Source organism: Triticum aestivum, chromosome 1D (genome assembly GCF_018294505.1).
Source record: "Triticum aestivum cultivar Chinese Spring chromosome 1D, IWGSC CS RefSeq v2.1, whole genome shotgun sequence".
In the NCBI taxonomy this organism is placed as follows: Eukaryota; Viridiplantae; Streptophyta; class Magnoliopsida; order Poales; family Poaceae; genus Triticum; species Triticum aestivum.
In genome coordinates this window covers 466,928,319-466,954,800 of record NC_057796.1, presented here as the reverse complement: position 1 = coordinate 466,954,800, position 26,482 = coordinate 466,928,319, and the positions used below count along the sequence as shown (strand labels likewise).

The following is a 26,482-nucleotide window of genomic DNA, read 5'->3' as shown; positions in this document are numbered from 1 at the left end:
TTCCGTCGTTCTTCACTGTCTTGATATTCGTTGGGTGTTTTCGATGTTTTCTAGGCCTTGTATCTTCCCCGTGTCAACTCTGAATTCTTGTCCTGTGTGGTGTGGCCGGCTGGTGCACTCCTGTTGACCACTTTGGCTTTATTATTACTGCCATGCCAGGATAGGAGCCTCGGTATCATCGACGGACCCAAATCACTAGACCACTTTTCTTTGACTACAAAAGAAGAAGGGAGGCCATTAGACGGATTTGCCGGTTGTGCAACAAAGTCATTAGTGCTACCACATAAACGCACATTTCATGCCATATATAAACACACTATGATGTGCCATAGAGAAAGGAAAAAGTTCGCACACTATGATGTGCAAGCAAAAAATAAAATAAAATGAGAACTGAAAATCCTTTTAAAAAGAAGAAACCGTCGAATGCACTCAAAAATTAAAAACACCCTCCTCTCTCATTCCTGGAATATAAGCCATATAGACTGTGTCCTGAGTCAAACCTATTTTCTTTAAGCTTGAGCAAGTTTATCGAGAAAACAGCGATACCCATAATAACACCATGATGTTTCCGTTATCTTCAAGTCAATATAACTTTTTTCTAAAAATTCGATCTATTTAGAAAACATTGGCTTGGATTGTTGCATTTTAAAAAGATGCGAGCATTTTGAAATTATTATAAAAAGATAAAAAAAAATACTAGAATTACATGAAAGTGAGATAAAATTCCCCATCTACCACCACTGGGTGGCTTAAACCCCACATCACAGAGAGTCAAGCCCCTGTCTCTCCCGGTGGGTCGTCTCCACTTCCATCTAGACCAAGCAAGGGGAGAGGGGAAGGAGATCTCAATCCCCACTCCCCGCCTCACCAATGGCGCCGCCGCTCCTCCTCCTCCTCCTGCTCCTGATCCGGGCCGCCGGGACCTCCTCCGGGCCCGCGCCGCCGGCCTACGCCGCCCACTGCCCGGCCCCGCCCGCCGTGCCGGACCTCCCCGCGGGCGCGGGCCCCGCCTCCCCCGCCCCCGCCCCCGCGCTCCAGCTCTCCACCGGCTACTTCTCCGGCGGCGGGGACCTCCTCTTCGGCCCGGACGGCGCCTCCCGCCTCCCGCGCTCCTTCGCGCTGCTCCCCACCTCCGTCCTCCCCACCGCCGACGCCTCCGTCCTCCGCGTCGCCGCCACGCTCTCCTTCTCCGGCGGCGGCGGCCGCGGCAAGCGCGACGGCATCTGGCCCTCGGGCCGCAACCGCCGCCTCTTCGAGTACGACGGCCAGCAGCACCGCCTCCGCCCGCGCCTCCCGCGCTTCGTCGGCCGCCGCGGCTCCCTCGTCTTCGACCTCCACGGCTACTACTCCTCCGCCTCCGGGGACCTCTGCATGGTCGGCTCGGGCTCCGGCCGCGCCGCCGACGGGCGCCCCGTCGCGCTCCTCGCCGCCGTGCTCCGCCTCCGCTTCCCCCGCCCCGCCAACCTCTCCAGCCCCTTCGTCACCGGCCGCCTCGAGAGCACCGGCCCTGGCCCTGGCGTGGCGTTCGAGCCCGTCTCGCTCCTCGCCTACGCCGAGGAGGGGTACGCCTACGCCGAGAGCGCGTCCTGCCCTCGCCCGCCCGCCGACGGCCGCGACGTCCGCCAGCTGTTCGGCGGGAGGAACTTCACGTGCCCCGGCCTCAGGACGCTGCTCAAGCCGGGGTTCAGGCTGGACTACGGCAACGGCGGCGAGTCGGCCGCCTCCTCCCTGGGGATTAACCAGACGCACATGTTCGTCAACAGGGTGCACTGCGCGGCCGACGGCGCCGTGCGTGTCTATGTCGCCTTCTCCAACATGTCAGATTATTCCAGGTATTACTTCATGGTCACCGAGAAGGCGATTGTGGCAGAGGGCTTCTGGGATCACAATTCGAACAGGTTATGCTTGAAAGGATGCCATGTGGTAAACTCAGGATCATCCCGTGCGGAATTGACTGTCAGTGAGTGCGGGATTGGGATGACCTTCTGGTTCCCGGGAGTGTGGTCGATCCAGGAACGGAGCTTTTCTGCAGGGTTGGTCTGGAACACCAGCCTGAAAGGCGACCAGGGCATTGCCGGATATTCAACTGCGGTTAGGGGTAACTTTGGGGGTTTGAAGTACAACTACACTAAGGTTGAGGAGGCAACCAAGTATTACAAGCAGTATGGCCTGAACAAGAAGAGGAAGGGCAAGTTCCCAGATAGAAATTCGTATCTAGACTTGGCGTTCCGGTTCAACTTGCAGAAATGGGGTGGTTCTGGGTACGCATCGCCGATCACAATCGGATCCATGTTGTCTGATGGGAGCTCTTTTGTGCTCACAGACCTTTCCACTCGCCCTGCAGTGCTGGAGACGAAGCAGAGGTTACTTAATGTCAGCTACAATATCCGCTATGTTGGGCGTTGGTCACTAGCAACATTTCAGCGGCAACAGATCTCGGCGGAAGGTGTTTATGACACCGAGACAGGCTCCTTGTGCCTGATCGCATGTCGACGGGTTAATGTCTCCTCCTCAGACTGTAAGATTTTGATAACTGCTCACTTTGCTAGTCTGGACGCTAAAGCAGCAAAACATGTCCAGGGGAAAATTATAAGCTTGAGGGGCAAGACCGACCCTCTTTTCTTTGAAACGCTGGGCATTGATTCATATGGGATGTACATAGGCCAAGTGGAAGAATCAATATGGAGAATGGACTTGGAAAGCACCATGGCCCTCATCTCAATGACTCTGTCGTGTGCCTTCATTGCTGTGCAGCTGTTCCATGTCAAGAAGGTCCCTGAAGCGCTCCCTGCTATGTCAATCACTATGCTTGTCGTGCTCGTTCTGGGTTACATGACCCCTCTCGTGCTCAACTTTGAGGCTCTTTTCAAGCACAGCAACAAACAGACTGTTCCCTTCTCCGGTGGTGGTTGGCTTGAGGTGAATGAGGTCATGGTGCGAATCATCACAATGGCGACGTTTCTGCTGCAGCTGCGCCTTCTTCAGTTGGCATGGTCTGCACGGTCTTCTGTGGATGGAAGCAAACACGAGGCATGGGCTGCAGAGAGGAAAGTGCTCTGGGTGTGCTTGCCGCTGTACATCATAGGTGGAGTCGTAACTGCGGTTGTCCACATGAGAACCAACCATAGCAGAAGGATGTTGAGGCAAATTGCTCGCCTCATGCCGTCACGACATACATTCTGGGAGGACATTGTCCCTTACGGGGGCTTATTGCTCGATGGGTTCCTGCTCCCCCAGGTCATCCTGAATGTGTTCTCAGCCTCTAAAGTCAGAGCGCTTTCCCCAGTGTTTTACATCGGGGGCACCATGCTGCGTGCGCTGCCTCATGCATATGATGCATACAGGACCCATCACTTTGTGCGCAGCATGAGGCCATCCTACATCTACGCGAGCTCTCGCGACGACCTCTTCAGCCTCGCGTGGGACATCGTCATACCTTGTGGGGTGGTCCTGCTGGCCACGCTTCTCTTCTTTCAGCAGTGGCTTGGGGGCGCCTTCTTCCTCTGCTCCAAGAGACGGAAGCCGTCGAGCGAATACGAAATGGTTTCCACGGTCAGCTCTTAGCAAGTTCCTACAGCTTTATTCATCGCGAGATAAGTGGAAGTAGCGGAGGGGTTTACATATAGTCTGGGAGTTAGTTTTTTCTGTTTCCTGATGGATGAATATTTACCCCACATTGGCGCTTGTTTGCGGCGAAAACTTATACATGCATGTATACAATAGAAGGAAACCAGATCAGGCAAGGTTCGGTTCTTGATTCACAGTTCTTTCTCCTATGCTATTGTTTGGTTTATGGTTTACCTTCCCTGTTATTCTGGTATTCAGTCAGGGCTAGCTAATAGCCCAGGTGGATTTCTGTCTGCGAATTCGTTAGAATTAATCTGCATCCGTTCTTTATGTGAGCTCTGCTTTTTCGTGTGTTTGCTGTGCAGTGTATGCATCCGAGACCTGTCTCTCTGTTTACTGTTTTCCTACCCATCCATAGTTTCTTGAATCGTTGATTCCTTTTCATATCGATTCCTTGTCTTATTTCTCTGTAGTGATATTATCGATTCCTTGTCTTATTTCTCTGTAGTGATATTATTGATTCGTGTGTTTGGCTTTGGGAAGGCTCACTCCATATAAAAAGACTTGGGTAGAGGTTGTCACATGAAGTCATTGGTTTTCCATCACTTTAATAGCTAAGAATTCCTTTGGTTATGAGCTCGGTCCCCGAGTAGGTAAGAGCCAAATTTGTTGTGTTTGTTTCTCCCCGGGTATGTCAGATACAATGAGAACTTCAAACAAAAGATCAATGCCCTGGGTTTGTTTGTCCTCGGCTAGGCCAGTCTATTAGGCTACAAGAGCTTTAAACAAACACTACATTTCATAAGTTTATTTTAGAAGTATTGATCTTCGGTCTCTACACCAAGATGATGCAATTAGCCAAGAGAAAAGAGGTACATTTCGCCTAATTGATACTAGTATTTTCTGACTGAATGTGTTAATTAGACCATCCATGTCTCTTGGCGAGATAAATCGGTCATAAGTTTCACCTCGAGGACGTCCTCTTGATTATTATTTTGCGGACTAAACTTTAGGAAAAATCTCAAAAGATTCCTCTTTTCCTTATTGTCTAAATTTGAATAATTATTTGAACTGGCACTGTCACGACCACCTTTCACAATTACTTTGATGTGCAACGGCTAATTAAAAAGGACCGCCTATAAAAAAAAAGGACCGCCTAAACCTGAGGCGACTTAATTGTTTTCCAATTTCAATCAATTGCATTCAAATCGTTCGATCGGAAAACGACCAGATATGTTTCTTCTTCCTCCAACCATTTTCTGGGTTAGAATGAACAAAGCACAGTTTGAATCGATTGCATCCAACTTTTTTTTCCGAAACAGAGCCATCAAATTTGCCTCATCATTTAATTAAGAGATTGCATCCAACCTGATTTCTCTCCCTTATCTCCTGTGCCTCGCCTCGGTCCGATCCCTCATTGGTGACGCCTTGACTGTCCAGGACGTCCACATCTTAGGCTGAGGCTCACCTGACTCGGCCTCGGGTGCTACTTCTCGTTCCCAATAGAGTAGAATCGATTGACACATTTTACTACTAATAACACACAATAAAGCCAAGCAAACCAGATACACACATGAAAAAATGACATGCAGACACAAAAAGAGAAGCAAACTAAATAAAAAGAAAAGATAAAAAAAATGTATAAGGAGAGACATGAAAAACAAGCTTTGCAAATTTTACTAGTAATAACCATGTGAGACCTGTTCGTCTGTCTACTATTTTCTACTCACTCGTAGTATAGTAGATCCTTGACTCAATGGTCCATGTGAGAGTCATAGTATTACTCAGCTCTACACATGTTTGGAAAATGTCATTGCGTCCGTTTAAAAGATTCCAACGTAAAGCACACCCCCACCCGGATTTGAGTCTTAAGCTATCTACTAAGAGCACCTCCAACATATAACCAAAAATAGCCTCCATGACAAAAAACAGACATTTGGGTCATTTTGGGCAACAAAAATTTGGCTCCAGAAGAATGAAGATTTTTTTTTTGCGGTGGAGAAGAATGAAGATTCAACAGATGCTTGCTTAGATCCACCCAATCTAAAATTAGAAACTGCACTAGGTGGATCCAGCCAGTACACTTGTCATCAGTCAGTGACCGGCTAAGAGAAAGAAAGTATGGTAGAGTAGGAGGAAGATGCAACAGGGCTGTGTCGAGTTGATGTTTTGATTATCCGATGATCATTGATAGTTCCTGGTGCCTCCTATGCCTCCACCTACAATATTCCAGTCCCTAGCGTACAAATATGAAACAAATAATGCATGGAATAGGAATCCATAATTTCACTTCAGAGAAATAAGACGAGGAATCAGTAAGCTATTCATCTTTGACATTGGGAAGGATCACTCCATATAAAAGACTTGGGGTGCATGGTAGAGGTAGTGACATGAAGTCAACGGTTTTCCATCACTTTAATAGCTAAGAATTCCTTGGTTATGAGCTCGGTCCTCGAGTAGGTAAGAACCAAATTTGTTGTATTTGTTTCTTCCTGGTAGTTCAGATACAGTGAGAACTTCAAAGAAAATATCAATGCCCTGAGCTCGTTTGTCCTCGGCTAGGTCAGTCTATTAGGCTACAAGAGCTTTAAACAAACACTACATTTCATTAGTTTCTTTAGATGTATTCATCTTCGGTCTCTACCCCAAGATGATGCAATTAGCCAAGAGAAAAGAGGTACCCCAAGATGATGCAATTAGCCAAGAGAAAAGAGGTACAAATTCGCCTAATTTATAGTATTTCCTGACTCAATGTGTTAATTAGACCGTCCACGTCTCTTGGCCAGATAAATCGGTCATAAGTTTCACCTCGAGGACGTTCTCTTGATTATTATTTTGCGGCCTAAACTTTAGGAAAAATCTCAAAAGATTCCCCTTTTCCTTATTGTCTAAATTTGAATAATTGTTTGAACTGGCACTGTCACAACCACCTTTCACAATTACTCTAGGATTATCTGACATGCAACGGCTAATTAAAAAGGACCGCCTAAACCTTAGGCGACTTATTTTTTTCCAATTCAATCAATTGCATTCAAATCGTTGGATCGGAAAATGAATGAAAAGATATGTTTCTTCTTCGAACCATTTTTGGATTAGAACGGACGGAGCACAGATCATGTCGATTGCATCCTAGTTCTTTTCTTTCGAAACAGAGGCATAAAAATTGCCACATCATTTAATTAAGAAATTGCATCCAACCTGATTTCTCTCCCCTATCTGCCCTGCCTCGCCTCCGGCCGGTTCTCGTCTGATCCCTCATTGGCGACGCCGTGACCGTCCATGACGTCCACATCTTAGGCTGAGGCTCACCCGACTCGGCCTTGGGTGCTACTTCTCGTTCCCAGTAGAATAGAATTGACTGACACATTTTACTACTAATAATGCCATATTATATCATGGCACGCAGTAAAGCAAAACAAACTTGATACATACATGAAAAAAATGAAACACAGACACAAAAAGAGAAGAAAACTAAACGAAAAGAAAAGAGAAAAAAATGTGATAAGGAGGGACATGAAAAACAAGCTTTGCAAATTTTACTACTAATAACTACCACGAGCATCTCAATTACTCTACCCATGCTGCATGACTATGCGTCCGCAATTGGTTTCCTTGGCATTGATGAAACTAACTGGAACGAACAATGCCACCTTGTATAGCCACCCTGCCCAGGACATTGTTGCCAGGTATAAGGCACCAGAAGATGGCTCAAGAGACGGAGCAAGAACTTCTCTCAGATCACTAAACAAATTGAGCAATATGCAGCATGAAGATTAAAGAGTTCTCTCCATCCAATCCAAGAATAGAATTTCAGGAAAGCACTTACCTGCCACACTAGTAAACTGGTTTGAAGCCAAGAGGTTGTACCGAAGAAAAAGTGTTAATATAAGATCGGCTAATCTTTGGGATGAAAATGCAAAATAAAATAAAATCCATGCAGTGGCATCTCAAAACTACTATAAACAAAACTACATTCCATCCTTGAAAACGGAAGATGGTAGGAACCTGCACCCTGGCATTCTTTCAGGTTCTTTCAGAGACAGACTTGGAACCTCTGACGATCCAAGGCGATCACTGGCGCCAGCGTTTGCAACAACAAAGTCATTGGGACACACACACTGTGCGTCGCATCGATGAATACGGTGGCGCTATCTGTCGATGACGCCAGGCACGACATGCGCATGGTCATTGGCAACTTCATACAGAACGCCGACACCCGCGGCACCGTGCACGCACCTACTTTGCATCATTTGGGAGTGGTAACTGAAACTGCATTTTCTTTGACAGGTAACTTTGGTGATAAATGGATTACCTTACATTTGCGCTTGTTTGTGGCGAAAAGTTATACATGCGTGTGTAGAAAGAAGGAAAACCAGATCAGGGCAAGGCTTGGTTCTTGATTCTCAGCTCCTTTTCCTATGGTACTGTTAGGCAGCTAGCCCATGTGAATTTCTGCTACTAATTCCTTGAAATTAATCTAATCTGTTCTTCCACTAAAAAAAAGGGGAAAACTCTGGTCTGTTCTTTCTGTGTTCTTTGCGTTTTCGTGCGTATCCTGTGTAGTGTACGCATGTTTGCACCTGTTTGTTTTCTACTCATAGCAGTAGATCCTTGACTCGATTGTCCATGTGAGATATTATTCAGCTCTACATATACATTGATTTGGACAATACCGTTGTGACAGTTTAATACAGTCCAACGTAAAGCACACCTCCACCCGAATTTGAGTCTCAAGTTATCTACTATCTCCAACATATGACAAAAAATAGCCTCCGTGCCACAAAATTTCCATTTCAGTCACTTTGGGCGAAAAAGGGCTCCAGCTGATGCCCTAGGTATGTATATGGTGCCCAAACAATTTTACATCACGCCCAAAATTTTGCTACAGATCACCTCTGACTGCGGCTGCCACGCGAACGCAACCGCCCAGAATGAACCTTCACCCCACAGCTGCCTCGTCGCCCGCGGCCATCGTTCCAGGTCCAGCCTCCCCGTGCCATGCCACCACCCCGGAATACATAGATTTTACCAGAGGTAACCTTTCACCTAGCAGGTCCATTTATCACCAGTCAATGACCGCGCGGAAAATAGTTCAGATGTGGTGGGGTAGAAGTGAGAGGACCGAGGGTTGTGTGGTGAAGTAGGGGTGAGAGGCATAGGGGTTGTGTACTCTAGCAATTCCTGTTACCCATCGATCATCTATAGTTCTTGGTGCCTCCCATGCCAACAACTATCAGATTCTAATCCGTGGTGTGCAGATACCAACTAAATAAAGCATGAAATGGGAATAACCAATTCCAGTACAAAGAAATCAGAAGAGTGAGCTATTCATGCTTGGCTTAGGGAAGGCCTGCTCTTTATAGAAGAAGAGCAGAATTGGGTACATGGTAGAGGTAATGACATGATGTCGTTGGTTCTCGGTTAGGCCAATAACTAAGGATTCCTTTGTTATGAGCTTTGGTCCTTGAGTAGGTAAGAGCATATGAGATCTTAAACAAACTATGAAATTTTGTGCTGGTTTCTCCTCGTGTCGGTAGGCAATAAGAACTTTACAAATGATTATTCTCCTGAGCTTGTTTGTCCTTGGGTAGGTAAGAGCCTATGGGACCTTAAAATAGACGACGAATCAGTTGTGCTTGTTTTTCCTTGGGTAGGTCAAAGACACCGAGAACTTGAAACGAATGTGAGCTTTCTGAGTTTGTTTGTCCTCTGCTAGGTCAGACTATTAGGCTACAAGAGCAATAAACAAGGAATATATTTGTTAGAAAAAACTAAAGTTTTGATCTTCAATATCTACACTAAGAAAACACAGCTAGCCAACATAAAAGGGCTAACGAGCTAAATAAGTAGAACCAAATTCACACAATTGTCAACACCTTCTGACTCAATTGGCACTGTTTTCTGACATGTTAACTACCCACTCCATTGTCTTGCCCGGATAAACCATTCATTAGTTTACTCGCCTCGACGATGTCTTCTTTCGGGAGAATCTCAGAAGATTTCTTCATTGTTCAAACTTGAAAGACTCTTCAAACGGCTATTACCACGACCACCTTTCATAGTGCACAATCCGAAACCATTCGTTTTCTGCGAAGAGTATCCCAAAATAGCGAATCATCTACGTGCCGTGGAAGGAGCTCTACTCCTATGTCTCAGCTCGCACCACAAAGAGCTTATGCTCATGACGTCGACAAAACCTACATCATTCATGGAAGGAGCTCAACTCCTCTATCTCAGCTCGCACCACAAAGAGCTTATGCCCATGACGTTGGCAGAATCTACCATGAGTGGCTTGATCAATCGGGATCAAGGCACATTGCATGCCTCCGCCGTACATATGCCCTGCTTGGATGACGAAAGGTGATACCTTGGCATGACAGCAGCTATCGCACATGGTGCCGGGCAGTGGAGGGGTGAGCAAAGAATTACTCCCTCCGTTCCAAAATAGATGACTCAACTTTGTATACAAAGTTGAGTCATCTATTTTGGAACGGAGGGAGTACCATACAACAGAACTATTTACCAGATCCTGTAAGATCTTGCATTTATGCATTTCTTTCTCAGATTAATGCTACTACTACAATGCTAAGATGGGTTAGTATCCTGCTAAGTCTAGCATAATTTAGTATCTTGTTAAATAAGTGCTAGCAACTCATGTGTACTCTGTTTACTAGGAATGCGAGCAGGCCAACCCATTGTGCCACCATAGCCTGTCCACCATTTGGTCATTCACACTTTTCTCACAAGTGACATGCGTATATGCGTAGGGCGAATGTAGAGATTTTAACTTTGAAGAACCTTGCTTGTGCTTTAAGTTTTATCGGGAACATTTGCTACTAGTGTTAGCGTGACAATTCCAGGCGACCTTGTAACGTACCAGCCCGAAATGTTAAAAAATTCAGGGTGATAACAAGTACAAGCAGACTAATGGATATTTACCTTACATTTGCGCTTGTTTGTGGTGAAAAAAATATACATGCGTGCGTAAGAAAGAAGGAAAACCAGATCAGTCAAGGCTTGGTTCTTGATTCGCAGATCCTTTTCTTTTTTTCGATAAAGGGTGCATTTGTTAACTCAAAATGTAACATCAAGCGCATACAAAGCATGATCTTCATGGCCACCAGCTCCAACCGCGTACACACCGCCTTAAACAGCGGTTGGCACTCCATTTGATGTAGAATAGACCACATACGAAGCAAGTGCGTACAACGGAAAATAATCTGTAAAAAGAGCATTTTTTGCTATAAAAAACCAAATCATTTTTATATAGCCAAAGCGGCCATAACAAGGCATACGCTCCCACCTTTATTAGCGTTTTGAACCTATTTGGAATACCCGACCAACCAATGACTAACAATATTGCCTACACTTATCAGCGGATACAAATTAGACGCTACTTGGATGACTGACCATGTAGAAAGCACAACCATGCACTGAAAAAAGCGGTGTCTAATTGTCTCGTCATGAGCACAAAAACTACACTTCTTACTTCCTTGTCAGTTGCGGCGGATGTGGTTTTCTTTGGTTAGCACAACTCCCCTCCGAAGATACCACATGAAGATTTTAATTTTTAGTGAAATCTTGGACTTCTAAATTTTCATGTTATTATCCACTGGAACCTCTGAATGCGTGAGTGCACGGTACATCGAGTCGACTATGAAGGACCCAGATATAGTGAGACTCCAGCGAAACTCATCTCGTCCTTGTGTCTGGTTAATCGAATTCAATCTGTATAAAAGATTTTACCATGACATAAGATGAGGGCCAATCAAATCCCGCCTGAAAGCAATATCTGGCGGGGGCACCATGCTGCGTGCGCTGCCTCATGCATACGATGCATACAGGACCCATCACTTCGTGCACAGCATGAGGCCATCCTACATCTACGCGAGCTCTCGTGACGACCTCTTCAGCCTCGCGTGGGACATCGTCATACCTTGTGGGGTGGTCCTGCTGGCCACGCTTCTCTTCTTTCAGCAGTGGCTTGGGGGCGCCTTCTTCCTCTGCTCCAAGAGACGGAAGCCGTCGAGCGAATACGAAATGGTTTCCACGGTCAGCTCTTAGCAAGTTCCTACAGCTTTATTCATCGCGAGATAAGTGGAAGTAGAGGAGGGGTTTACATATGGTCTGAGAGATAGTTTTTTCTGTTTCCTGATGGATGAAAGTGCTTGTTTGTGGCGAAAACTTATACATGCATGTATACAAAAGAAGGTAACCAGATCAGGCAAGGTTTGGTTCTTGATTCACAGTTCTATTTCCTATGAAATCATTTGGTTTATGGTTTACCTTCCCTGTTATATTCTGGTATTCAGTCAGGGCTAAGGTGGATTTCTGTGGTCGACCATAGAGAGGACATGACGAGCAGACCGTTAGGCGCTCCTTCTGGCGACGTCTCGGGCGCCTTGCCCCAGTCGCCCAGTGCTCCGGCCGGCGAGGGCTGGGAAGTGGTAAGGAGTGGTGCTGGCTCCTCCCCGGCTTGGTCGCGGCGGGGCGCGGCGGAGGGTCCGGTGGTGGCGTCGGTAGGAGGTAGGTTCTGGGCGTTGGCAGGAGAGGAGCCGGAGGATGTGGTCGGTGTGGATCTGGAGTCGGAGGCAGGGCGGCCGGTGCCCGAGGGCCCGTCGTTGGGCGATTTTGTCGCCTTCGCGCATGCCGAGGGGCGCGGCGCAGCTGGGGCGCGCCGTCGTTTCGCTCCGGGTGGCCGGGGATCGCGCGCCGCCGCAGTTCGGGCATGGCAGCCCTCGCAGTCTCCGGTCAGGGGGGCGTCTCCTGGAGATGCTGCGCGAGCGATCCGGTCGAGGGCGGCGTCCGCGATGCTCGCTCCAGTGGCCTCGGCGGCTGAGTGGCCGCGGCTGCCGTCGCAGGTGGCCGCCGGTCAGGGGCCGGAGGAGGTGGAGGCGGCGGCAGGGCTGTCGGCGGGGGACGATGACCCTGTTTCCTCGCAGGCTAGGGTTGGCGCTGTTGGGCCTGGGGCCGAGGCCGGGCTAGTGGGCTGTGGGCCGGCCCCCGTGCCTGGGACGAGCGTCGAGGGTGTGTCTCGCCTAGTGGGGCCCACACATCAGCCTGCGGGCGGTGGCTTGGATTCTACTAGGCCGTCTGGCCCGATCAGGCCCGCGCCAGCGCTGTCTAGGTCTTGGCCCAGCCACGGCTCATATATATGGCTGCGGCGCGGCTGCCTCACCCCCTCGCTAGGGTTTCCCGCAATCAGAAACGAGGTGCGGCGTCTTGCACACCTCGCCAGATCCATTCGCCCCACCCCCCCTCCTTCGCTTCCCATTTCGTTCGCAGCGGCGGTGATGAGCGATCGGCGCATGGAGAAGAGGCCGATGGAGGTCCAGGACCTGGATGGGGAGCGGAAGCGGGAGAGAGACCTGCGGGAGAAGGCGTCGAAGGAGACGCGCGCGAGGCAAATTGGTAGATTCGACCGCTACCAAGAGCAAGTGGGGCGCGAGGGGGATTGGGGTCCTCCTCCCCCCTGGTGGATCCAGCAGCAGGAGAGAAAGAAGAAGAAGAAGGAGCAGGCGCGGCGGCGGGAGTTGGAGCGGAAGCCAATGGATCACCCTAACTGTGGTGGTGGCCACGGGGATCCACTGGCCAAGAGGCCCAGGGCGGCTTCCGCCCCCCTGTCGGTGCCGCTCCTCCCTGGATCGAAGGGTACAGCGGATGAACCCATTCCAGTGGAGGATGTGCCGAAGGCCCCGGAGGTGGAATGCTTCAAGTGCGGGAGACTTGGCCATTTCCAGTCGCAGTGTAAGTTCAAGCCTTTGTGTGTGTTGTGCAAGGAGGAGGGACACGCGTCTGCGCACTGCCCGACGAGGGGTCGGCAACCTTGTTTGCAGATCATGGGTAGCGCTATTGCTGGGGAAGGCTTCTTCTGTCTGCAGTTCGAAGAGGAGGAGGAATCCGAGGGTCCTCGGCAGCTCTCTGTTGGCAACGCCGCCATCCTCTCGGCTGAGCCAGGACGCCTGAGCCTGCGGATCCTTATTCAGGAGCTCAACCACATGGTCACGGGGGACTGGGACTGGCAAGTCACCCAAGTAGGTGAGGACGATTTCATGGTCGTGTTCCCTTCAGCGGATCTCCTGCATATGGCCCGGACTAGTGGCAAGCTCTTCCTTTCTATCAACGATATCATTGCTAGGGTGCGTGATGTGGAGCAAGAGGTGATCCCCCTGATGGTGATGCCAGAAGCTTGGGTGCGGCTCTACGGGATCCCTGAGAAACATCGCAAGATTGAGCGTATCAAGGAGGCTTTTAAGATGCTGGGACGTCCGATCGTGGTTGACGAGCTTTCCCTCATAAAGTTGGGGCCTGTGAGGATGAAACTGGCTTGCAAGTCGCCGGCTAGGCTTAACGGCACGGTCGAGGTGTGGTTTAACCAAGAAGGGTACCAGATCAAGGTGGAGGTGGAGCGGCTGCCGCGGAGGCTGGGGGACGGGAGTGGTGCGTCTGGGGCGGGCCCATCCGCTCCCCTCTCTGTAAGCCAGCTTGGTGCGGGCGGGCAGCTCAAGCTCAAACCCGGGCCAGCCGCGAAGATTCCCTCCAAGCAAGTTGTTAAGGATGCGACAACGGACAACGCTGTGGCTGGGGGCACCAGCAGGTGGCACCGGGCGCGGGGGTGACCCCGGTTGGCCAAGATGTGGAGATGGGCGAGCTGCATGAGGAGCCCGAAGAGAGCATTCCAGATACTTCCATTGACACGGAAACTTGGGAAAAGTTGGGTGTGCTAGCTACTCAAGACACTGCTGTGAGTTTTCCCCCCCTTGCCCGTTCACTCGATCAGTCCTTCGACCAATACGGCTCCAACCTGCAAGTCCCTATCAAGCCGGTGCCCTTGCCGCTGGTGTCGAAGGAGTCAGACCCTTTGACTGCCTCTCCAGCGCGCGTTGGGGGCTCGGGGTCAGGATGCGAGGTTTCTGACCTTACCCCGGCCTCGGGCAAGAGGATGTCGAGCGGCTCCGGGCGGCAGAACAAGAAGACAGCAGGGAGGAAGCCAGGGATCAAGACGGTAGGCAAGGAGGCGGTGGGGGCGACTGATGCGCTGGGAGGAGAGCTGGGTGCGGCTCTGGAGGCGCCAGGGCCGGCGACCAAGGCCAAGCGTTCGAGGGCGACTCCGGTGGCGACCCGGGCTCCTAGCGTGCGCGCCAAGGCCAAGCTCGGGGACTTGTCCTCATTGGAAAGCGCCAAGCTCCGTGCTGCTGACAAGAACATGGACGTGACAGGTAACCCTCCCCCCTCTTATAAGATCTTAAATGCCTTTTCTGATGTTCATCTAGCTGAGATTCTTCACGATAGTGGCGTTGCACTAGATTCCTCGCCTTTGGATATCATTCCCTTAGTTCGCGCGCGTGAGGATGGTCAGGCCGCTCTGGCGGCTGCTGCCGCCCGTTGTGTGGCTGTGCAGCCCGCGGACGGTCAAGCTGCGATACCAGTAGGGGCTGGTGCAGTAGTTTTGCCCACCGAGGAAGACGAGGCCGGGGTGGCCTCGGACTTGCCTTCTTCCAGCCGAGCGCCGGCAAGGAAGCGTGTGGCCAAGGCGGTGAGCTCCCGAGGAGTTCGCCTGCATAATAGGGTTATCTGATGAGATACATATTCTGGAACATTCGCGGATGCGGCCATGGGGGGCGGCGTACGCAGCTCAGAGAGTATATGTCTAAATAACTCATTGATTTTGTTGCGCTCCAAGAGACTATTAAGGCTGATTTCTCGTTTAGGGATTTAGTGGCGTTTGATCCTTTGCAGCGTTTTGATTGGTTCTGGACCCCTTCCATGGGGCATTCTGGAGGCCAGCTGATGGGTTGTAATAGAGATATTTGTGATGTTATTGCGTGGGAACCGGGTCTTTTCTTTATTGCAGCTACTGTTCGTCACCGGGTTTCCATGGCTACTTGGGTAATTGTCAGCGTCTACGGGCCGGCGGACCACGCGAGGTCGGCAGATTTCTTGGGGGAAATCACAACCTTGGTCGGGGCCAAGCGTGCGGCCAACTTGCCCGTCGTTGTGGGCGGGGATTTCAACTTGATTCGCTCGGGGGCGGACAAGAGTAACAGCAACATTGACTGGGCTAGGGTGTTCCTTTTCAACAATGCGATAGCAGCCGCGGCTCTTAGGGAAATTGCGCGGACAGGTGCAAGATACACTTGGACTAACAAACAGCGGGTTCCAGTGCGTTGTGTTCTCGACCGTGTCTTTTGTTCTAGCGATTGGGAGGCCCTGTTCCCCCTTTGTACCTTAGTGGCCGAGACGCGTATTGGTTCAGACCATGTACCTCTTATTCTTTCGTCAGGGGAGGACAGTAGGCGTCGTAGCCGTAGATTTTTCTTCGAGACGGCGTGGTTTGAACACGAGGGCTTCTGTCAGTTGGTCACGACTCGCTGGGCCTTGATTGGAGACCGGGTGGGATGTCAAAGAGGACCAGTAGAGTTCTGGTCCTCTGCGGCTGCGGCTCTGCGGGCTTTCCTCAGGGGATGGGGGGCCAACCATGGCAGCGAGTCCAAAAGGGAAAGGGAACGCATCGTGGAAGAAATCGCGAGCTTAGACGCGCAGGCGGATGCCAGACCCTTCTCTGGCGACGAATGGGAGCACCGCTACTCTCTTGAAAACCAGGTCTTGGCTATCCTTAGAGCAGAGGAGGAATACTGGCGACGCAGGGGCGGCGTCAAGTGGGTCGTGAAAGGTGATGCCAACACTGGCTACTTCCACGCTTTCGCCAATGGCCGTAAACGCAAGAGTACCATCCTAAGACTTCAGTCGGAGCATGGAACCCTGGTGGCCCATTCTGAAATAGTTAAACACATCTTCGATTTCTTTGTCGAGCTGTTGGGAACAGCCGAAGAGAAAGTCTTAAGTCTTAGGGAAGACTTATGGGGCCCGGGGGAGAGGGTGTCTCAGCAGGAAAACGATGCACTCATGTTGTCCTTCTCGCCACAAGAGATTGACCTAGCGCTAGCAGGCATGAAGAACGACACGGCTCCAGGTCCGGATGGCTGGCCGGTAGAGTTCTTCAAAAAGTTCTGGCCTTTACTTAGAAACCTCTTCCAAGCCATTATTAATGGTTTCGCCCTAGGTACGGTTGACCTCTCGAGACTTAACTATGGGGCGATCTGTTTGATTCCCAAGGTCAAAGGGGCGGATACAATCAAGCTGTTCCGTCCGATCACGCTCCTAAATGTTCCCTTCAAGTTATGTGCCAAAGCCTATGCCTCTAGGTTAGCGCCGGTGGCCCAACGAGTTATCCATAAGAGCCAGACCGCTTTCCTTAAGGGTAGAAACATTCTAGAAGGGCCTATCGCGCTAATGGAGATAATCCATGAGTTAAAACGTACTCGTGGACAGGGCGTTATCCTCAAGCTCGATTTTGAGAAAGCGTACGACCGCGTAAACTGGGAGTTTGTGCGGGAAGTCCTCCTCAAAAAGGGATTTGAGGCGGGTTTCGTTCACAGGATCATGCATCTGATCACTAGTGGCAACACCTCGGTTATTGTCAATGGCGAGATGGGGAAGTTTTTCCGTAATAGGAAAGGGTTAAGACAGGGCGATCCCATCTCCCCACTCGTCTTCAATTTTGTAGCAGACGCTTTGGCAGCAATGTTGTCCAAGGCCAGCGTGGCTGGTCACGTTAAGGGACTCGTTCCTCACCTCATCCCGGGCGGTGTGACCCATTTACAATATGCAGACGATACCTTGCTTCTGTTTAAACCCGACGATCATAGTATCGCCTCGATTAAGCTCTTGTTATTAGCCTTTGAGATCCTGTCCGGACTCAAAATAAATTTTCTCAAAAGCGAGGTCATCACCATGGGGATGGACGACCAGCAAAGTCGGCGTGCCGCAAATCTACTTAATTGCAAGCTTGGGAGCTTTCCAATTAAGTATTTGGGGCTCCCTATATCCCATCGCAAATTATCGATTTCTGAGTGGGAGCCGCTGTATGGGAAGGTGGCCAATAGGGTTAGCCCGTGGCGAGGGCGTTTTATGTCTTCTGCGGCTAGGCTCATTTTGACTAACTCGAGCCTCTCCTCCTTACCCCTATTCACTATGGGGATGTTCTTATTAGCTGATGGAGTGCACGCTAAGCTAGATACACCGCGCTCCCGGTTCTTTTGGGAAGGAACTGGTATCAAGCGGAAATACCACCTGGTAAAGTGGGCGGCTGTCTGTAGGCCAAAAAATTTTGGAGGTTTAGGGATCCTAAACTCCAAACTTATGAACGTAGCCCTACTGTCCAAATGGTGGTGGCGGCTCGCCCAAAACGAGTCGAGTCTTTGGGCTCAGCTGCTAAAGGCTAAGTATTTCCCAAATGGGAATCCTTTCAGTGCCCCGGCTAGCGGATCCGTGTTTTGGAAAGGGATCCAAGCGGTCCGTCCAGCTTTTGCTATCGGGGCCAAATTCCACATCCAGAATGGTCAATCCACTCGCTTTTGGCTGGACCATTGGCTGGGAGCCTCTCCCCTTTGGCAAAGTCACCCCAATCTCTTTCGGATCGCCACAGACAGCAACATCCTAGTGGGAGAGGCAGCCTGTTCTGACCCTCCAGCGATACATTTTATGAGGGCCCTTTCCAATGCCGAACGGGAGGCATGGGACGACCTCGTACATCAAATGGGTGTCAACCGGATAGGGCTGGGCGACGATTTAGTCGAATGGAGCTTGACAGCGTCCCGGAAATTCTCGGTTAAATCCTTATACAACAAGCTTACTGAAGGGACAGCACTTGATATAGCTAGGGGGCTGTGGAAGGCAGGCCTGCCCTTGAAAATTAAAATCTTCATGTGGCAAATGCTCAGGAATAGGCTGCCCACGTCGGACAATGTGGCAAAACGTAACGGTCCGGCGGACGGTACCTGCACTGTCTGCGGTCTAGGTGAAGATGCTAATCACGTCTTTTTTAGATGTCACCTAGCCAGGTTCGCGTGGAGCGCAGTTAGGGAAGCCTTCCACTCGAACTGGAACCCAGCCTCGGGGAACGACTTGATTGCCATCCTTAAAACCACGAGAGGGACCAGTAGTAGAATCGCTTGGCGTTGCGTAGGGGCGCTTCTTTGGGCTATTTGGACGACGCGCAATAAATTTACGATTGAGAAAATATTCCCTAACCACCCTGCGGATGTGATCTTCAAATGTCACCTTTTCTTACAGACATGGACTCCGCTGGGGAAGGAGCGCGATGCTGAGCGTATGTCGGAGGCCATGGCGCGTATCAAGACTATCCAGGTGATGGCTAGACAAGACACGACGACTCGATGATCCTTTTGGTGCCTTCGGAGATGGTTTCATGCTAGTTAGGTCTTTGCGTTGGATGAGCTGTATGTTGTTCAGTTGCCTTCGCGTGGAACCTTTATGTCGTTTCGTCGTCCTCGTGGACTGAACTTGTTTTCTGTTTCTATGGGTTGAATCCTGCTGAACTGGTGCCTGAGGGCTTTATTAATTTAAAGCCGGACGCGTCTAGCGTCTTCGTTTCAAAAAAAAAGGTGGATTTCTGTCTGCGAATTCGTTGGAATTAATCTGTGCATCCGCTCTTTATGTGAGCTCTGTGTTTTCGTGTGTTTGCTGTGTAGCGTATGCATCCGAGACCTGTCTCTCTGTTTACTGTTTTCCTACCCATCCATAGTTTGTGGAATCGTTGATTCCTTTTCCTATTGCCATAATTCGGTCTATGGTTTACCCTCCTTGTTATTCTGGTATTCAGTCAGGGCTAGCTAGCCCAGGTGGATTTCTGCCTGCGAATTAGTTGGAACCTGTTCTTGCTATGAGCTCCGCGTCGTGTGTTTGTGTAGTGTATGCACCTGAGAACTGTCTGTCTGTCTACTGTTTTCCTACCCATCCATAGTTTCTGACTCGTTGGTCCATCTGGGATGCCTATTCAGCTCTACATATGCATTGGTTTGGATAATGTCATTGCGACGGTTTTAAATAGTCCAACGTAAAAAGCGTGCAAATGGGAAGATAAAAACAAATGTATAGTATTTCCATCTTGATCGCCAAACCTGCATTATCTTACTACCATTGTAATTTTAGCTTGTCCTATTTGTTAAAGCCACTCCTCGACGTAGATACGGTATACAGATTTTTAAAGGGAATGTTGAGCTTTCAAATAAATTTAGTGCAAAAGTTACATTTAACATTCACTAAGTCGGATATATAGGTTTTGAAAAGAAAAGAAAAAAGACCAGAAGAATGAAGATTCAACTGCACTAGGTGGATCCAGGCAGTACACTTGTCATCAGTTAGTGACCGGTTGGGGGAATAGCTGGTATGGTAGAGTAGGAGGAAGATGCAGAGGGGCTGTGTCGTGTTGCTGTTTTGATTATCCGTTGATCATCGATAGTTCCTGGTGCCTACTATGCCTACACCCACAATATTCCAGTCCCTAGCGTGCAGATATATGAAACAAATAATGCACGGAATAATTCCACTACCGAGAAATAAGACAAGGAATAAGCTATTCATCTTTGGCTTTCGGAAGGCTCACTGTATATAAGAGAGTTGGGTGCATGGTAGAGGTACTGACATGAAGTCATTGGTTTTCCGTCACTTTAATAGCTAAGAATTCCTTGGTTATAAGCTTGATCCCGGAGTAGGTACGAACCAAATTTCTTGTATTTGTTTCTCCCCGGGTAGGTCAGATACAATGAGAACTTCAAACAAAAGATCAATGCCCTGAACTTGTTTGTCAGGTCAGTCTATTAGGGTACAAGAGCTTTAGACAAACACTACGTTTCATAAGTTTATTTTATAAGTATTGATCTTCAGTCTCTACACCAATATGATGCAATTAGTCAAGAGAAAAGAGGTACAAAGTCGCCTAATTGATAGTATTTTCTTACTCAATGTGTTAACTTGACCGTCCATGTCTCTTGGCCAGATAAATCAGCCATAAGTTTCACCTCGAGGACATCTTCTTGATTATTATTTTGCAGATTGAACTTTAGGAAAAATCTCAAAATATTCCCCTTCTCCTCATTGTCCAAATTTGAATAATTGTTTGAACTGCCCCGCCTGCACCACCTTTCATGATTGCTCTAGGATTATCGGATGAGCAAGGGCTAACAAAAAAGGATTGCATAAGCCTGAGGCGACTTAATTTTTTTCCAATTTCAATCGATTGCATTCAAGCTGTTTGATCAGAAAACAAACGACCTGATATGTTTCTTGTTCCTCCAACCTTTTCTGGATTAGAGCAAACAGAGCACAGTTTGAGTCGATTGCATCCAACCTGATTTCTCTACCCAATCTCCCGTGCCTCGCCTCTGACAAGTTCCCGTCTGATCCCTCAATGGCGACACCGTGACAGTCCACAATGTCCACATCTCAGGCCCAGACACACCCGACTCGACCTTGTCTACCACTTCTCGTTCCTAGAAGAATCGACTAACGCATTTTTGTCTCAAAAGAAAATGCGTCAGTATATATAGGTCTCAAAAGAAAAAAAAAAGACCAGAAGAATGAAGATTCAACCGAGACTTGCTTAGAAGATCCTTTGTCAAATAATCATCAAGAATCTGCACTAGGTGGATCCAGGCAGTACACTTGTCATCAGTCAGTGACCGGTTGGGAAATAGCTGGTATGGTAGAGTTGGAGGAAGATGCAGCGGGGCTTTGTTGAGTTGTTGTTTTCATATTCCGCTGATCATCGATAGTTCCTGGTGGCTCCTATGCCTATACCCACATTATTCCAGTCCCTAGCGTACAAATATGACACAAATAATGCACGAAATAGGAATCAGTAATTCCACTATAAAGAAATAAGACGAGGAATAGGCTATTCATCTTCGGCTTTGGGAAGGCTCACTCCATATAAAAGACTTGGATGCATGGTAGAGGTAGTGACATGAAGTCATTGGGTTTCCATCACTTTAATAGCTAGGAATTCCTTAGTTATGAGCTCGGTCCTTGAGTAGGTAAGAACCAAATTTGTTGTGTTTGTTTCTCCCCGGGTATGTCAGATACAATGAGAACTTGAAACAAAAGATCAATGCCCTGCGCTTGTTTGTCATCGGCTAGGTCAGTCTAGTTGGTTACAAAAGCTTTAAACAAACACTACATTTCATAAGTTTATTTTGGAAGTATTGATCCCCGGTCTCTACACTAAGATGATGCAATTAGCCAAGAGAAAAGAGGTACAAATTCGCCTAATTGATACTAGTATTTTCTAACTCAATGTGTTAATTATACCATTCATGTCTCTTGGGGAGATAAATCGGTCATAAGTTTCACCTCGAGGACGTCCTCTTCATTATTATTTTCTAGACTGAACTTCATGAAAAATCTCAAAAGATTCCCCTTCTCCTCATTGTCTAAATTTGAATAATTGTTTAAACTAGCATAGTCACGACCACCTTTCACAATTATTCTAGAATTTTATGATGTGCAACGGCTAATTAAAAAGGACCGCCTAAACCTGATGCGACTTAATTGTTTTCCAATTTCTATCAATTGCATTTTAATCATTGGATCAGAAAACAATGACCAGATATGTTTCTTCTTCCTCCAACCGTTTTTAGGATTAGAACGAACAGAGCACAGTTTGAGTCGATTGCATCCAACCATCTTTTTTTTTTCAAAACGGAGGCATAAAATTTGCCTCATCATTTATTTAGGAGATTGCACCCAACCTGATTTCTCTCCCCTATCTCCCGTGCCTCGCATCCGGCAAGTTCTCGTCCGATCCCTCATTGTCGACGCCATGATTGTCCACGACGTCGACATCTTAGGCCGAGGCCCACCTGACTCGGCCTTGCGTGCTACTTCTCGTTCCCAGTAGAGTAGAATTGACACATTTTACTACTAATAACACACAGTAAAGCAAAAGCAGACTAGATACACACATGAGAAAAATGATACAAAAAAGAAGAAGAAAACTAAATAAAAAGAAAAGAGAAAAAAGTGTGATAGGGAGAGACATGAAAAACAAGCTTTGCAAATTTTACTACTAATAACTACCACGAGCATCTCAATTACTCTACCCATTCTGCATGACTGTGTGGCTGCAATTGGTTTCCTTGACATTGATGACGAAACTAACTGGAACGAACAATGCCGCCTTGTATAGCCATCCTGCCCAGGACATTGTTGCCACGTATAAGGCCACCAGAAGATGGCTCAAAAGATGGAGCAAGAACCTTTCTCAGATCAGTAAATCAATTGATCAATGTAGCTTGAAGATCAAAAGAAAGCACTTACCTGCCACACTAGTAAACTGCTTGAAGCCAAGCGGTTGTACCAGAGAAAAATAGTTGATATGAGATTGGCTAATGTATGGGATGAAAATACAAAGAAAATCCATGCAGTGGCATCTCAAAACTATAAACAAAACTACATTCCATCCTTGAAATCTGAAGATGGCAGGAACACTGCTGCACCTTGGAATTCTTTCAGAGACAGACTTGGAACCTCTGATGATGACAAGGCGATCGCCGACGCGTGCAGACGCAACAACAAAGTCATTGGGGGCGGGCTAGCTGGCTATCGGTCGATGACGCCAGGCACGACATGCGCATGGTCATGGGCAACTTCATACAGAATGCCGACGTCCGTGGCACTACGCACGCACCTACTCCCTCTGTCCCATAATATACGAGCTTTTTTTTATACTAGTGTAGTGTCAAAAACGCTCTTATATTGTAGGGCGGAGGGAGTACTTTGCATCATCTGGGAGCGGTAACTGAAACTGCATTTTCTTTGACAAGTAGCTTTGGTGATAGATGACAAAAACTCAGGGTGATAGCAAGCACAGGCAGACTGATTGATATTTACCTTACATTTGCGCTTGTTTGTGGCATTTTTTTTGCCACAGATGATATAGATATACATCTCCTCTGACTATGGCTGCCATGCGAACGCAACACAATGAACCTTCACCTCGCAGCTGCCTCGTCGCCCGCTGCCATCATTCCAGTTCCAGATGCCCCGTGCCGCGCCGCCACCCCGGAATACATAGATTTTACCTGAATTAACTTTTCACCTAGCCGGTCCACATATCACCAGTCAATGACCACGTGAAAAATAGTTCAGATGTGGTGGGGTAGAAGTGGGAGACGTGAGGGCCGTGTGGTGAAGTCCGGGTGAGAGGCATAAGGGCTGTGTACTGTAGCAATTATTGTTACCCATCGATCATCTATAGCTCCTGGTGCCTCCCATGCCTACACCTATCAGATTCTAATCCGTAGTGTGCAGATACCAAATAAATAATGCATGAAATAGGAATAACCAATTTCACTAGAGAAATCAGATGAAGAGCTATTCATGTTTGGCTTAGGGAAGGCCTGCTCTTTATAGAAGAAGAGCAGAATTGGTTACATGGTAGAGGTAATGACATCATATCGTTGGTTCTCCATTAGGCCAATAACTAGAATTCCTTGTTACACGCTTGGTCCTTGAGTAGGTAAGAGCATATGAGATCTTAAACAAAATATGAACTTTTTGTGCTGGTTTGTCCTCGTGTAGGTAGGCAATACGAACTTTACAAATGATGAATAAGAGAAAACAGATCATGGAACATCAGCCCATGAATAATCAGTGTCATATCAGGAATGAGGAGCTTCCTTGTTCAGCGTTCAGAATTATACATTTTTGCTCTCCACTTATTTGTTTTGAAAGCTACAGAATAATAATTCAAATCTCCTTAACAAAGAAGGGGAATCATAGGTGTATTTGGTAGGTGGCAGCGCTCGTGTTTTTTCTGCGGTGGCTCGGGGGCGCCTTCTTCCTCTGCTTGATGAACGGGAAGCCATTAGTGAATATGAAATGGTTTCCACAGTCAGCTCTTAGCAAGTTTCTACAACTTCGTTGCGAGATAAGTGAGTGTAGAGGAGAGTTTTACATATAAACTGAGAGATAGTTTTTTCTGTTACCCGATGGATGAATATTTACCCCACATTTGTGCTTGTTTGTGGAAAAAAGTTATACGTGTGTGTATACAGTATATGAAAGAAGGAAGCCAGGTCTGGCAAGGTTGGGTGCTTAATTCAGTCATTTTCCTATGCTATCGTTCGGTTTACTTTGACGAAATGCAGTTAGGCACTGCTTTCATTGCGTGAAGGAAGGAGTACACGGCTGGAACAAACTGCAAGGTGAAAGTAGAAAAAGAAAAAGAGTAGTAGAGAACAGAACACGGCCTAGCACCGCGACTACAGCAGTACACAAGGCTCCTAGACAGGCTCCATTGGTCTAGCAGCAAGGGCCAACATGCACCCTCTATCGTTCGGTTTATGGTTTACCCTCCCTGTTATTCTGTTATTCTGGTATTCAGCCAGGGCCCAAGTGGATCTCTGTTGTGAATTCCTTGAAATTAATTTGTATCTGCTCTTCTGTGAGCCCTGCAATTTTGTGTTTGCTGTGTAGTGTACGCATCTGAGACCTATCTGCATGTCTACTGCTTTCATACTCACCCATAATTTCTTGACTCGTTGGTCCATGTAATATTCCTATTAATTCAGCTCTACCTCTATGTATGCATTAGTGGATAATGTCATTGCGATGGTTTTAGATAGTTCAACATATAAAACTCTACATATGTATTGGTGGACGTGGATAATATCACTTCAAACATATTCGAGATACCTCAATAAAAAGCGTGCAGATATGCAAGATAAAAACAAATGCATAATAGTTCTATCTTGATCACGGAACCTGCATTTTCTTACAACCATCCCAGTTTTATCTTAGATCCTTGGTTAGACTGGAAATCACCAAAACTTATTACCACCACTGGAAATCACTAGTACAAGGAATCCCAGAAGTGTGGAGATTTGACCGAAACTTGCTTTGATCCTTGGTTAGACTGGAAATCACCAAAAGGCTGCACTAGGTGGATCTAGCCAGTACACTTTTAACCACTCAGTGACTGGCTAGGAAATAGCTGATGTGGTAGGGTAGGAGGAAGATGTGGCGGTTCTCTCTCCCGCAATTCCTCTATGGATTATACATTGTTCATCGATAGTTCCTGGTGCCTCCTATGCCTAGACCTACAATACTCCAGTCCATATCATGCAGATATGAAACAAACAATGCATGTAGTAGGAATGAATAATTCCACTACAGAGAAATAAGATGAGGGATAAGCTATTCATCTTTCACTTTGGGAAGGCTCACTCGATATAAAGGACTTAGTGAGCTGTAGAGGTAGTGACATGTTCATTTGTTTTCATGAAGGTAGTGACAGAAAGTCGTTGGTTTTCCGTCAGGTCATTAGCTAAAAATTCCTAGGTCATGTGCTCGGTCCTCAGCCAAGTAATAGCCCGTGAAATCATTAAAAAACAATGAATTTGTTGTACGGTTTCTCCCCGGGTAGGTCAGATACAATAAGAACTTTAAACAAAATATGAATACCCAGTGCCTGTTTGTCTTGAATTGGAACCAAATCAAGATCGGCGGTGTCTGATACGAGCGTGTGCGCTCGTACTGCCTTTGTTGCTTCAAGCCGAATGAAACAGACCGACCGACGGCCATCGGTACGATTGCAAGCACTCGTACCACCTGCAACACCTGCGAACATTTTTACATTTACAAAAAGAAGAGTTAGAAGTTAGAACTTCCCTGTCCTCGTAGGCCAGTCTATTAGGCAATAAGAGCTTTAAGGAAACAATAGATTTCATGAGTTTTTCTTGTAAAGTATTGATCTTCCGGTCTCTCCACCAAGATGATGCAACTAGCAAGGAAAAGGGGCTATACATTCCGTCCTCGACGAGGATAAGCGACCTAAGTAAGTAGAACTGACTCGAATTGGGAATGCTTCCAGCGTGTTAATTAGACCATTCATCGTCTCATCTGAATAAATCGATCATAAGTTGCGTTGAAGATGTTTTCTTGATTTCACCTTCGATTCTCACCACTGTTCAAACTTAAGTGGCTATTCGAACAGCCACCGCCACGATCACCTTTAACAATACACCTATCCCGATTCGGTCGGGTCATGTGT

General features: G+C 47.8%; 1 protein-coding gene across 1 annotated transcript; it reads left to right on the top strand.

Moving 5' to 3' along the window:
• The first annotated feature begins 772 nt into the window (after window positions 1-772).
• On the top strand, window positions 773-3,800 carry LOC123183023 (uncharacterized). Its single transcript, XM_044595745.1, has one exon. It carries the CDS (start codon window positions 871-873, stop codon window positions 3,562-3,564), a length of 2,694 nt encoding a protein of 897 aa, XP_044451680.1. The 5' UTR covers window positions 773-870; the 3' UTR covers window positions 3,565-3,800.
• The last annotated feature ends 22,682 nt before the right edge of the window (window positions 3,801-26,482 follow it).

Excerpts from the sequence above, each read along its gene's own strand:
- LOC123183023 (XM_044595745.1), top strand. The coding sequence starts at position 871 with ATGGCGCCGCCGCTCCTCCTCCTCCTCCTGCTCCTGATCCGGGCCGCC.